The 14,433-nt window shown below is 42.6% G+C and overlaps 1 protein-coding gene and 1 long non-coding RNA gene across 3 annotated transcripts in view; one reads left to right on the forward strand and one right to left on the reverse strand.

Moving 5' to 3' along the window:
- The window catches only part of LOC146714104 (uncharacterized), a 112,195-nt gene that overhangs the window by 45,974 nt on the left and 51,788 nt on the right, over positions 1 to 14,433 (reverse strand). The gene's annotated exons all lie outside the window — the stretch shown is intronic.
- LOC146714106 (uncharacterized) lies at positions 11,693 to 12,409 on the forward strand. Its single transcript, XM_085452617.1, has one exon. It carries the CDS (start codon positions 11,693 to 11,695, stop codon positions 12,407 to 12,409), a length of 717 nt encoding a protein of 238 aa, XP_085308743.1.

Genomic DNA, 14,433 nt, shown 5'->3' on the forward strand with positions numbered 1-14,433 from the left:
ACAGACACTAGAGGTGGGTTTCAATAATCGATTTTTAAATATAAATGTATTTTGCCAGCAACAGCAGAATCCCAGGCTAAAGCTCACAAAACTATTTCAACAACCACCAAACAGCTAATGAGAGCAGATACACGGATTCCACACAAAGACGTAAACACAATCAGTGAGATGTCTCCTTTCTCATTTGATGGCGCGTACACAGACACTCTGTTGGTGCTGAAAGCCGACAGCTCACTGATTCTGATGTGTCGGTGGGTCAGCGCTTTGTGTTTACGTCTTTTTTGCCCTCGATTGCCCAGTCCCTCTCCAACCAAACTGGACTGAACCAGCAGCAAAAGAAGATCCAAACTACGCTTCACATTAACATTGTCATAATTTCCTTCTTACTGTTGCTGTTTTGCTTCAATACACGATAAAAACCACACTTCATGCAGAGCTCACTGTCTCTCTCCTTGTACTTCAAGAAACTCAAATCTCTGTGTAACGTTTGTCCTGTAAAGCATCCACAGGACACAGGTGTGAGGACAGCCATACTTTTATTAATACTGTGGTTTTCAGTTCACTGGGACACAGTCACTCCGCTCTCTGCTGTCACGTCCGCTCTTCCGCCTCCGACTGTCACTGTGAACATATAAAGAGTGACAATCACCTTCACTTCTCAGCACACCTGTTCACCCCACCCCTGCGTCACCCCTCCTCTGCAGCCGGCCAGCGACCACACCCACGCCACACTCTGTTTTCTGCATTATTCGCTTGCTTATCACGCACCAGTCTACAGTTGTTTACAGTCCGCAACTGTTTTTTTATGACTTCTGACAAGATAGCCTCTTTCCTGCTGTTCAATACAATTGTAAAGTTTTAAATGATGCCAAAATGCAAAACACTTGGCTGTGTCTCTAATTAAACCTCTGTAACTTTGCTCTGCTTCACTTCAGCAGCATCAGGTAATGTTCATATGTTGATTAATGGTTTTCTTCAGTTTTTGTTCTACTTCAGAATATTGTTAAGGTTATCTGCTATAAAAAGCCAGGCCAGCAAAGTCTCCTTCATCTTTTTCTGTGTTTTCTCTGATGAAGTCTCACAAGTGTCAGTACTGATGAATGATCAGAATGATAATATTTCTGACTGTCTGAGGCAAAATTTCCCTGATTCAAATCGTGGATCGAATCGATTCTAGAAACCAGTGACGATACAGAGCCCTAATCAAGACCTCGCAGAGGTTTCAGGTTTGTTCAGCCAGCTAGTGCAAAGAAGTGACACACACTTAAGAACTGAATCTCTTTAACAGTTAGATTACACTTTTGTCCTGGACGATGATATTACCTTACATGGCCATAGATAGAGATGTTTGTGCAATAGATGCAGGCAGAGCCACTCTGTGGCTGCAGAAACTGGCAGGGCAAACTGAGTCAGATTGAATGCACTGAGAGCTCAATCTATTCTTAGACTACAGAGTGAACTGAGTTTTCCTGCACATTTACATCAGCATATTAACCTTTTTGCTTTAACCTCTGCAGTTCCCTCTCTCTCACTTTTTCTGAACTCGAAAATCTGCCTGCCGGATCTACTTTCCAGAGGAGGTGCAGTGATATCAGGGATATGCACACTGTACTTTGGGGCGTGTCATAGCCCCGATCCCCTCTCTTCCACTCACCAGTTTAGAAAAGTAACCAATCAGGGTTCAGAAAAAAACAAAAAAAAAACAAAAAGGCACTGCCCATATGTTTCCTCCTGCTTCAGAGCAAAGAAACGCTCTACTCCTTCATTCTCAGGATGAATCCTTGGAGCTATTTCCCCGTTTTTATTGGTATAAGCCAAGTATTTGGAAAGTTGATCCAAGCTCCTAAATCTGGGATTTCCTTTAAAGTAACTGTGGAAGTTACTTTAAAGGCCTGAATAGGGCTGGGCTATATCATACCGTTCACGGTAATACCGGTGTAATTTTGGGCAACGATAGGAAAATGAAATATCACCATAGAATATCGGTAAAACGCGCATGCGCAGTGTCTTTGTTTTCATACGCACATAGCGGAAAAAGCGTGCCGGCGACGGAGAATGAGGGCGAAAGCGGATCGTTGAATGAAACTGATGAACCAGAATAGGTTTGTAAAAATGCTGCAACTTCAGTGGTGTGGAACTGGTTTAGCTTTCGTCCGTCAGATACACAACAAACCACTATTTTTGGTAGAGCATGCTAGCGGGCCGTCGTTATTACCGTGTTGTTTGGAAAATACGGCACACTTAAATCAATCCTTTGATTTTTCTGAAAATCGACAGTGGCCCTTATAATCCTGTGTGCCTTATGTATGAATCCTGGTTGTGTTTACTGACCTCGAAACGATTTTATGTGGAACACGGCGCTCGACAATCTGTCAGATGTTTTAGTACGACTTTGCTAAGCTACGAAGCCGCACCGCTTGATGGATTGTCGGCGCATTACCGCTATATTAGGCAGGAGCCTCGCGGAGTGATACGTACTGTGCTTCAACATAGTATTACCGTATTGTGTGTGTATAACCTCTTTAAGTTTTGTGGATGTTATACATGGTTATGCTGAGGATATGTCGGCCAATTTCCACTGGAAATGCCTTTTGGTTAAACTGTCAGCAAGGAATTTGCACTGTTACGTTTTTATATAACTTTAATGCACATAAAAACAGCTGCTTGTTTTAAGTGAAAATACATTGATGGGTTTTTTGCACTAATAAAGTTGTGGAGTTGTAAAGTATTTTGTCTAGTGTCAATTATATTGTCAGTTATATCGTTATTGCAAATTTTCAAATGTATATCGTGATAAATATTTTTGGTCATATCGCCCTGCTCTAGGCCTGAATATCTGATCTGATCTGATAAATATCTGGCCGTCTGCCAGCTGAAGCTCAGTGGACTCATTCAGTGGCTCAATGACACTAAACCAAAGTTAATATACTATTGAATGACTTCAAACACTCAAAGCTACTTCAGTTGCACAAATTAGTGGGACTCCGCTACCCGCTTGTTTATTTTCCACATAAACCTTTCACAATAAAGGAGAAGATCCTGTTGAGATTTTTTCAAAATAAGCTGAAATGATGATAAACAGATAAAGCAGTCAAAACAAATCTAGGACCTTATTTCTAAACGAGGCATGTAGCATGAACATGGTTTGGTTATGAAAAGTCTGCCACGGATCAGAAAACTGTTCTATGCAAATTATGCAGGAAACCAGTCGCCGCCTCAGACTCAAACCTCGTCACCCACCTAAGCAAGAATCACATGAAAGAGTATGCAGAGTGTTTAAGGATGAGAAGCAAAAAAGAGCTGTCAGGTGCTTAATAAAGTAAACCTTAGACTCGAACGTTAAAACAGGCTTTTCCCCGCAACATGCCGTGTAATAAATGCTCACAAAGAAAATGGCACCCGTTACAACTTATATCTAAAAATGTATCGTTTAATCCATCGGTCAAAACACTCAACCCCCAACTGAAAGCACTTCACGCACATCGAGTTGCCCAAGTTCACAAAATTTACAGGAAATGTAAAAAGTTTTGTGATATATATCATTGTCGAGACGATAAATGTCTTATATCGGGATATGGGATGTTAGTCATAACGCACAGCCCTACCTTGAACCTTGTGAACCCTGTGATTAGTAGACAACCTGCTTGACCTCCCGAGCAATAGGCACACCAACAGCTGTAACATGAGCTAACTTACTGTCATATCTGCCTTCCAAGTCCTAGTATAACCCTGAATCTTGGCAGGTAATAATAAAGGCAGTCATGATAACAAAAATAAAAAAAGTCATCTGGGCACTACAACTGACCTTACACTTTACCATAAGATTGCATTCGCTGTCACTGCACTGGTTCACACACATTATTCCCACAGATCCTTCAGTTACATAAAAACCATTGACATGCAAAGGCGCTGCATCTATTACTGCAGTTTCAACTTCCTCTTGAGTCACTGACATGGATCGCCTTAGAAATCAAACTACAGGTCAGGCTGGCAACAAATATTCACAGAACTCAGACACGCACAGACTGTTTTCCTTTGTGGTGATGAAGGAAAACGCTGGCACATGAAAGGGCCTTTACCCTTCCAGGACCTGAAGCTCAGTAAAGCACCTCTTCTATGGCCAAAACCCGTCTGGTATCTGATTGGATTGTTAAATTTGTGATTGACATGACATTGACCAATCAGCTGAAAGAAATAAAAATTGGGTTCAAAATTCACAAGTTAAAAGTCACACACATCTCAGAGTTTTACAGTTTGTTGGGTTTGTTTTTTTTTTTGCTTTGTATCTGTAAGCAGACCTTAACAAAAAAGAATTTGTAACTTGTGTAATTTTTTTTTTTTTTTACAAACAAATCTTATTTACACACACGCACACACTCATCTGTAGATGCACAAATATACAATTTTCACATCTTTTGGTTTACAAGGTTACAAAACTCAATTCACAACTATGCACAGACAAAGGGGCAGTCAGCTGCTCATTGACAGCTTACAAAGCGCCTCAGGCAGAACAGAAATGGACTGGATGTCAAACAAGTCCATATGCGTGAGCAGGCAGACGAGCGAATACTTTTGGCAGTATCGCGCAGCTGCCTTTTTTCGGTTCCGTGTTGTAGTTCTTTATAACTCATTACTATAATGTTATACAAACACTCTTCGTGATTGTCATTGGTCAAAATAAACTTAACTTGAACTCTGGTCGCACTGAGGACAAAACAATGGCAAATAGACCACGGTTACACTAATAGCTTGCGCAGCCTAGCATGCTAGCAAGGCTAAAATGCTAATGATAAGCCTAGTCCTGCCATTGGTTACGTTAATACAGTTGCATTGTTTCCCATTAGTTAAACCTTGTCTAAGAAATTACAAAACTAGTGGGACGTGTCAACAGTTTAATATTTGCTGGATGTTCATGAGAAACCGTGAACGTTGTTGCTACCGTCAGCGAAGCTAACGAGCAGCTAGCTGAGGTACAACGATTACCTGAAGTCCGACTGGAGTCCTCTATAATCCCGAGTGAAGAGAAAACTCCTTACTAACGTTCCCATTTCTTTAACTAGTTTAATGCTCAAATCTGGTGTATAATCTTTTTTTCTATTTGTATTTAACTTTTATTCAGCTTCCTTCTCTTACTCTGTTCCCAACTCACCCTGACAAGGAAAGAAAGGCAGGAAATAGACGACGGTCAGGAAGCCGTGTATTTCTTTCACGTTAAAGCAAATTAATTGCTCTGTAATAATAACAACCAGCCGGTCGCGTCTCTTATAGCAGATAACGTTACACCGAGTAAATTATACTTTAATCCACTGATAAACTGCATGAAGTCAGTGTGTAATGTGGATGTGGTCACAGCAGGCAAATTACAGTCAAGGGGACGTCCCCTAGACTGTAATTTGTGTGTAAAATTCCCTTAAAATGTTATCTAAAATGCAACTCTTATTAATTCAACCCTGTTGCCCACATTATGAGAGGAAGACAAAATGGTATATTCCTATTCCGTTATTTATAGAACTACATTTGTCTTTGATTTTTGTAGTCCACAACAACTCCTTGTTTTTCCAGAGAAAACACACAAAACACTGATTTTCAACCCTGTTCCATGAAAGACAGCCATTACAAACATGTTAAAACCATGTAAAATATTGTTAAACAGCATTTCTGTGCTTCACAGAGCACCTAATCTATAATTAAAACAAATATATCCTTTGAGTGCAGTATGGTGGAGCAGTCCTGAGTTCAATTCCACCATCAGGCCAGTGTCTTGGCCATTTTTAAAAAAGAAAATAATGTCAGTATTTATTTTCAAATCTGCACAGTAGCTGAGTGTCTCTTTATTTATTGCAGGTCCAACTGGTGGTGAAGCTGCTCCCTCAGGTGTCGATGCAACATCAAAATCATATTAGGGAAATTTACAATACTGCTATTTATGCTGATATGTAAAGACTAAAAAATACTCTAATTCAAAGTGTGGAACAACTGAAACAAGATCCCAGCAGCTACATTATAAAACAATAGTAGCGAGTTTTCCCTGGAAATATATATCATGACAGCTTCACGCTTTAGTTTGACAATAAACACAAGAACGTAACCTTGTATGGAACGCCAGGACTGCCATAATGAATTAATTAAATACACCATTAAATAATTAATTAAATGTGGCAATAATTAATTAAAATTGGAATTAATTAATTAAATAAATAGTTATGATATATGTAATTAATTAATTATTGACACATTTAATTAATTATTTATGTATTTCACGTTTTAATTAATTATTGACACATTTAATTAATTAATTATTGACATATTTAATTAATTATTTATGTATTTCACATTTTAATTAATTATTGACACATTTAATTAATTATTGACACATTTAATTAATTATTTAATGATATATTTATTTATTTCATTTTGGCAGTCCTGACGCCTGGCTCTCATCATGAAATAATTTTATCTGTCAGCCTCACCCATCAAACTCAGGGGGCGGGGTTAACGCTGATCGAGTCAAAACCATTGCTTTGGCCTGGTGGCCATTGTTTCTAGCACACAACAACCGGCATGTGGAAGCTAACAGAACTGAGCTTTGAAAAACCCTGTTTGTGTGTTACCAAATACCGTTTTAATATTTTTTTAGCCGAGAATGTAGTGGTTTAATCTTCATGTGTCTGGTCGGTTTGTCAAGATACAGCCTCTTTGCAAAAGTGTTTCGATGATTTCGGAGATGTCGTCCCAGTCTCACGGCAAAGCGTGGGATAGACCCGCTCGCCTCGCAAGCAATCCCACCGACAAAGCGCAGGCCCCGGTACACAGCTGTAGTAACCCCCGCTGACTTCTTTTACTGAGGTTATATTTATCGGTGTTTTATTTCCTGATGTTCTTATGTGTCCTACGTGTTTCAGTCGCCAATTCTGAATTATAACTAACATTAAAAACATGTTTAAGGAGGAGAGAGAGTAAATAAATCTGTTTAACATCTGATCTTTGGGTTTTTGTTCAGTAATCAGCGTGACCTGTGTATAAACGCATAAAAGAGATAACGTTGGTGTTTCCGTCATGTAGTAACTGCTGGCTTTAACTGTACAAAGGTTGTTCGACACTGTGAAACACATACAGACTTCATGATGTTCGGCTAATATTTTTATTGTGAATATTAATCATGCTGACCTCGCTCTGTACACCACGCAGCGAGGTCAGCATATCCACGATATCCTCAGCTCCATGAGTTAACACAAAGTTTCCCAGCTGACTATCTAACTGCCAACTATTCCAGAGACGTGAAAATATACAGCATAAAGAAAAGTGTAAGAGACTCAGCAGCAGATTAGAATAACAGTTTGTGGCGTGAATAAGACACGGCGGGACCACGGAGCAACGTTCAGAGTCATCTTTATTTACATCTCACCACACCACAACACCCCCAAACCCCTCAGTCCCCGTGTTTTTAACTAGGCGGGCGTGATTAAGGATGCCGTGCAGGTGCGTCCGCCCTCCCTGCACGGCACCGCAGACCACGCCCCACCACATACCCCCATCGCCCGATTGAGGCCGGGGAGCCATCCGGCCGAACCTACTCCCCCACCGCCAGTGGGAGAGGGAATCAGCCCGGACAGCTGGCACCCCCAGGCCCCGGCCAAGCGACGGGGAGGTGCGAGTTCAGGCGGCCGCCCGCGAATCCAGCGGCGCAGGCAAAGCTGGTTCGGAAGTCGGACACGTGACAGGTGCACCCGGCGCGGCCGGCACAAGCGTGAGCCCCAGCTCACAGGTGGCTGGGCAGAGGTGTGGCGTGTACAGGCCTCTGGTGGTGGTGAGGCCGTTCTGGCGAGCACGGCGATCTCAAGCGTGGCGCCCGCCTCGCTCGCCAGTTCCACTCGAGCAAGCTCCCCTGGCACTGGGACCTCCAGCTCCTTGCGCGGCCCCTCCGTCACCACTGTCGCTCCCTGCTGGAGCAGCCCATAGCGCGACTCCTCCGTCACTACTGCTCCCTCCGCCGCCACTCCCGGCTCGAGCAGCCCCTCGTGCAGCTCCTCTTTCTCCAACCGGCGCAGACCCTCGCGCACCTCGTCTGCCGCCTCCGGTTGGAGCGGCTCATCCACCACTCCCGGCAGGAGCAGCCCTTCACCTGGCTGTTCCCCCTCCTCCGGCAGGCGCAGATCCCCGCGCGCCTCGTCTGCCACCTCCGGCTGCTGAGGTGCCTCACGCGGCTCCTCCACCGCTTCACTGTCCTCGGGACACACCTGTGGGGGTGGCGCCCAGGCCCAGAGCAGCGCCGCCAGCTCCCCAATCCTTTCCAGGTGCCGCTCGGACTGGTCCTGCAGCTCTTCCTGCTGGCGACGCACCTCCGCCGCCTGCTCCCGCTGGGCGGCCGCCATTTCGGCCACCCTCTGGGCCAGCTCCTCCATTCCCTGGCTCCGATATGGACCCGCCGTGCTGCCTCCTGGGTTTCGGCACCAATGTGGCGTGAATAAGACACGGCGGGACCACGGAGCAACGTTCAGAGTCATCTTTATTTACATCTCACCACACCACAACACCCCCAAACCCCTCAGTCCCCGTGTTTTTAACTAGGCGGGCGTGATTAAGGATGCCGTGCAGGTGCGTCCGCCCTCCCTGCACGGCACCGCAGACCACGCCCCACCACACAGTTATACATTTAATAAATCACCAAATGAATCCAAGAAACGAGCAAACCTGTTCCGACAATTTGAATTTGTATTCCCTCAGCTGCAGACTCGCTGCTGTTTAAATGTTTGAAAAGGAAGATTAGATATAAACAAACGTCAAACATAGACTCAGTCTGCCTTCACATTTGATATGAGGCCAGCACGTATAGTGGCCTCAGCAGGCTATTACTGAAATACACGTGCTATATCATAAACTATGATATAAACAGGGGGGTCCTATTAACATGTTTAGTTTTAAAGGACACCTTCCTGCCTTTAGTCTCATTCATGAGCAGTATTCGTTTTCTTCTAACATCCAGAAGTCTGCACAATGTGTTTCATAGTTTGTAACAAGCCTTTGACAGGTAAACATAACATGACCGAAAAAGCAAAAAAAAAAAAAAAAGAGAGAGAGAGAGAGAGAGAGAGAGAGAGAGAGTGTTGACATAAGAAGAGAAAATGCTCTCAATTATGGAGACAGGCAAATGGTTCATTTATGTTTGATGTGTGTTTATTCCTCCCTAAATATCGTCGGTGAAGTTTGCCATGCACGTCAGATTTTCCTGCGCATTTTTATACCTCTGCCAACAGAGAGAGAAAAAAAATCACATTCTAACAGACAGCTGGTGCTTAGAATACAGTTGAATAACTATTAAAAAACAGATGATATTTAGATGATAGTTCAGTCTAACACATGTGCCAGTGGTTCATTAAACGTCTGTGAAACTATGCAGTTATGAAACGTAACTTTAACCTCAGCCAAACCGATTTGCTCAGTTGTAAATAAAACAGCGAAGTAAACGTGACCCGACAGACAGAACCTGAGTGAATGAAGTCCAGCGTTTAACCACTGAGAGCTAAAACTCAGCTGAGGTTTGAAAGCTGTGTGCCGGTGATTGGACATCAGCCGCTGATGAAGCTGTTCGCCTATAAAGTGCTCTGTAAGGAAACAAGCTCCAGCAGCTCTGCGCTCGGGGAAAATACTATATTTACTTATCTTGTGCAGTTAAACTGTGACTATCACCAGGTAACTAGGCGTGTTTCTTGAATTAGCAGCAGGTGTTAAACAGCTGACAGATGAGGAGGAGGATGCATGCAGGTAAACTGAGGGTCTGCTGAGCTGATCGCTGGTTTCGTGAGAAAAATGTCAGCTCGTTCTTTATGTTACAGAAGCACAGAGACACAAGACCAGGCGGAAAGAGACGATCGTTCGGTGAAAATGAGAATCTGCGAATGCAACATGTGGAACACGGAGAGTGGAATATGTAAACAAACCGGTTAATGTACCCCCTCGGTGCGCTCTGCATGCTAACTGTTAGCAGAGCTAGTGAAATCTCTGAAAACATCTGAGCACTTTTGCAAGCATGTTCTATGTTGACAACCTGACCAGACATACCGACATTCGCGGCTAAAACACTGTTAAAAGTGTAGCTGGTGACAGAAAAACGGCCTGTGATTTGATCTGCATTCTGGGATAACTGGCTGCCCCAAGTCTACACAAGCAATCGATTATCTAGGATCGACCTGTTTTGACTTACTTTGCACGGCAACCAATCAAATGTTAGAGAAGCTGCATGGGCAGCGTTAACCCCGCCCCCTGAGTTTGATGGGTGAGGCTGACAGATAAAATTATTTCATGACGAGAGCCAGGCGTCAGGACTGCCAAAATGAAATAAATAAATATATCATTAAATAATTAATTAAATGTGTCAATAATTAATTAAATGTGTCAATAATTAATTAAAATGTGAAATACATAAATAATTAATTAAATGTGTCAATAATTAATTAATTAAATGTGTCAATAATTAATTAAAATGTGAAATACATAAATAATTAATTAAATGTGTCAATAATTAATTAATTACATGTGTCATAACTATTTATTTAATTAATTAATTCCAATTTTAATTAATTATTGACACATTTAATTAATTATTTAATGGTGTATTTAATTAATTCATTATGGCAGTCCTGGCGTTCCATAACCTTGTAGCTGCAGAATAACTGACAAATATATCTGGGATTTTGATCATTTTGACTAACTGTGAAACCGCATCAGTAAATTACAGTTCAAATGAGGCGAAGCTATGAGGCTTTGACTCATTTGTTTACTCTTGAATCAGCTCGTATTTCTCCTCGCGTGCTTTAATAGTCTGATAAGACTGCAGGGCAAACTTTGTTGTGTACAGTTGTCCTATATATTTGCATTAATGTTTGCATGCACTGTGCTTTACTGGAGATTGTTGAGGTCATTATCACTGGAGCCCCACACTATGAGACATGTCTCGGCTTGGCTCACTGTTCTGTGTGCACTAGTGAACATAAATACATGTCGCTATATCACTGATAATGCGATATGATACTTGATATTGTGCAAAGATGTGTATCCATATTATAAATCCGTTATGGAACATGTCATACTACATCACTAATGACACATATTTAGCCTGCCCCAGGAAGAGATTCACTATTGAGACACCATAAAAAGAGCAAGTGTGAGGTTGGGGTCACGGGTTGTGTCACTAGTCAACCAAACTTCATTCCTCTCTGGTGTATTTTTTTCAGTCTTCGCTGACTAGATTGAGTTTGTCACTCTAACCAGTGCGATCCGATTTTCATATATTTGCGCAAACACGTGTATGCATCGTATGAATAAGACCGTGCTGATATGCAGACGAGACGAATGACAAATGAACGGGGTGTGGCCACAGAACTGAACCTTCCCCGTGCAGGGATTGCATGCGCTGTTCTGTTCCGCTCCGCTGTTTTCAAAATAAAAGATACCGAGTTAAATAAAGGCTCCGCTTTTCACCGCTCCCAGTTTAACGTTGTGTTTTAAATGCAGCAAAACTGCACCGGAGATGCAAAGCTACAGAGGTACGGTCAGCGTGTTCTCAGGGTGAAGCTAGCTGGATTTAGACAAGCACTTAATTTGGAATAGACGGATCGTGGAGTGAAAACATTGCGGGCTTGACCTATACAGCGTCTCAGCCGAATACCGGCCGCGACAGTTTCTCAACGTAGGAATGGAGCTGGTTCAGCTGCTCTTATCTGCGCTCTTCTTTGGGGGAGTTTTTAGTGAGGGTAGTATACCATATGTGAAAGTGATTTTAGGAGACTCGTTTATTCTTCGTGGAAACTGTCCGACTGATGTAGATGGAAAACTTCGCCAAACAGAGCCTCAGTCCCGGGATGTCGCCTCGTACGGACACGGAGTTTGGACACCAGAGGAAAGTTTCAGAGATCGCATCAGTCCCAATTCCTCTGTTGTTTTTAACCGCTCAGTTTACACGGACAGTGGAGTTTATGGGTTCATGTGCGATGGTCGGGAGGTGTCTGCTGTCCATGTGGAGGTTGTCGTGGTCTCCGAATCATCCGTCACAGAGGGAGACGAGGTCAGCCTGCCCTGCTACCATGCAACTACAGCTGGCACCTGCTGGTTTGTGCGCTGGGTTAAAGACAGGAAGGATGTGTTAAGGAGAGGCTCGTGCGGTGGTAACAGTAACTGGGCTGCTGATGATCGACTGTCTCTGTCAGCTGATTGGCTCTCACACGGAGACCTGTCCTTAAACCTGCAGCGGGCTCGGAGGGAAGATCAGGGGGATTATTTCTGTTACATCCAAAAAGAAGGTAGAGCGGAACAGAGAGGGACACCAGCTGCTGCGAGGCTGAAGGTCAGTGAGAGCAGCCCGGATCCGACCACCAGCACTCCTCCTCCTACATCGGTGTGTGTGAGTATTTAGACAGAAACGCGTCTGGAAATATAAAATATTTAGGTATTAATGTCTCTCCTAAGCTTTCATAATTAACTAAATTAAATCACATCCCACTTTTAAAGACAGTAGAAGGCGATCTGGCTAGATGGAAATCTTTACCCATATCACTCATGGGAAGGGTCGCCGCTATAAAAATGATGGTCTTGCCAAAAATAAACTATTTATTTTCAATGATCCCAAATAAGCCATCACAAGATTGGTTCAGATCTCTAGACTCGTATATTTCTAAATTCCTTTGGAAAGATAAACCCTCACGTATCAGCTTAAAAACACTACAAAAGACCAAGGATAGAGGAGGATTAGATCTGCCTAATTTTAATCACTATTTTTTAGCCAACAGGCTTCAGTTCATCTCTAGATGGTTTAAACACACCCTCTTAGATGAACCTTGGATAGATGTAGAACAGGCACTATGTAATAATCTAGAAATTTCAGATCTACCATTTATCAGCTCAAACATCAAACGACATGAATGCTTTAAAAGCATTAACATCAGCTCTTCTCTGACAGCATGGTGGGAGTTTCTAAAAATGACAGTCTTCATTAATCCCATGCAAACGTAGATCCAAACGGGACAAAAAAAAAAGACAGAAACGCGTTAATCAAACCTGAAACAGCTTCATATAAAGTTCCATGAATCTGATCACATTTCTGCTCTTGTATCCTCTGCAGCCAACACAGACGACTTTAGAAGTAAGCGGACTGGGAACTTCGGTCGCTGTCTGCATCACAGCTGTGGGCTTTTTGGTTTGCGGCCTTGTGTGTGGATGGTTTCTGAAATCTCACTGCTCCACGTACTTGTCACGTCTTCTCCGACGCTTTGGACCCGGAGATGAACACCATGATGTAAATGGGGCGTCGGAGCCTCTGAGCCATCGTCCTCCTCTGCAGATGAATGGCCACAATCCATCAACTACGTCCCAGGCAGATGTCTGAAGACTTTTAGGATCAATACCTGGCAACCTTTAACTTATTAATGTGCTTCAGCTTATTTATGTGTGCAGCTTATAATTATTATTATGCATTTTACACCGATCAAAGCTTCCATTTATTGTCTTAATTTCCTTTTTTTTTGTAATATCTTGCTTCAGCTGTGTGTGATTAAATAAACAGTGTGCTTACACCACTGCCTGAGTGAGGTGACACACGTTCACCTTCAGTGCCTTCAGGCCTCACAGGCCTCCTGTATGTTCACGGTGAAGTCCGGACATTTTCACGGACACTTCGTGGTCGCCTGCTCCATCACGGAGGCCTCGGCTTAGGTTAAGAGTTCCTCCTTCCAGACGGAAACACGTGGTTTGACAAATGAAAATAAATTATGTAAAGCCAGGCTCACCTTTAGAAGCTGTTTTATAAACGTCAAACGCGTGATTCTGCCATTCAACAATTCACATGAATACATTTTAGGCCACAGTGCTTCTTGGATTAATTTTAATATTTGTAGACGTATATTTACATTTATCTTTGTTAAATAAGAATCGGAAATGCGTCCAATCACCTCTCAGAATCTACTAATGAAGCAAACCCTCTCCACTCCACTTTCACTCTCCACACAAACATTTTCTAATGCGGATACAAAGAAGACAAATTGTTCGGCAAGTGTTACGTCAGCATGTATAAATTTATTACTATTTAACACAAATCACTGCATAACTTTTCTCTTTGTATTTTCCGACAGAATTCGGATTAAATGATGTAATGATTGCTCACATCCACCAAAGTGTTTAAGGTCAAATTAATGATTCACTGGTTGAAAACTGACAAAACGCCGTATGACTCTTACATGTGCTATTGTCAACACATACAAAAGACTACATTGATAACATTATGTCCTATATTTCATCACTAAGACAGCGAAAAAAGGAAGATGGACAGCATGTTCTAGGGCAGGAGTGTCAAACCTAAGGCCCGGGGGCCACATTTGGCCCAGCAGACACTCTAATCCAGGGGTCTCAAACTCAAATACACAGTGGGCCAAAATTCAAAACTGG

The sequence above is a fragment of the Copadichromis virginalis genome, linkage group LG3 (assembly GCF_057382275.1).
Source record: "Copadichromis virginalis isolate Kocher_CV1m ecotype Utaka linkage group LG3, C_Virginalis_male_GT1.1, whole genome shotgun sequence".
NCBI lineage: Eukaryota > Metazoa > Chordata > Actinopteri > Cichliformes > Cichlidae > Copadichromis > Copadichromis virginalis.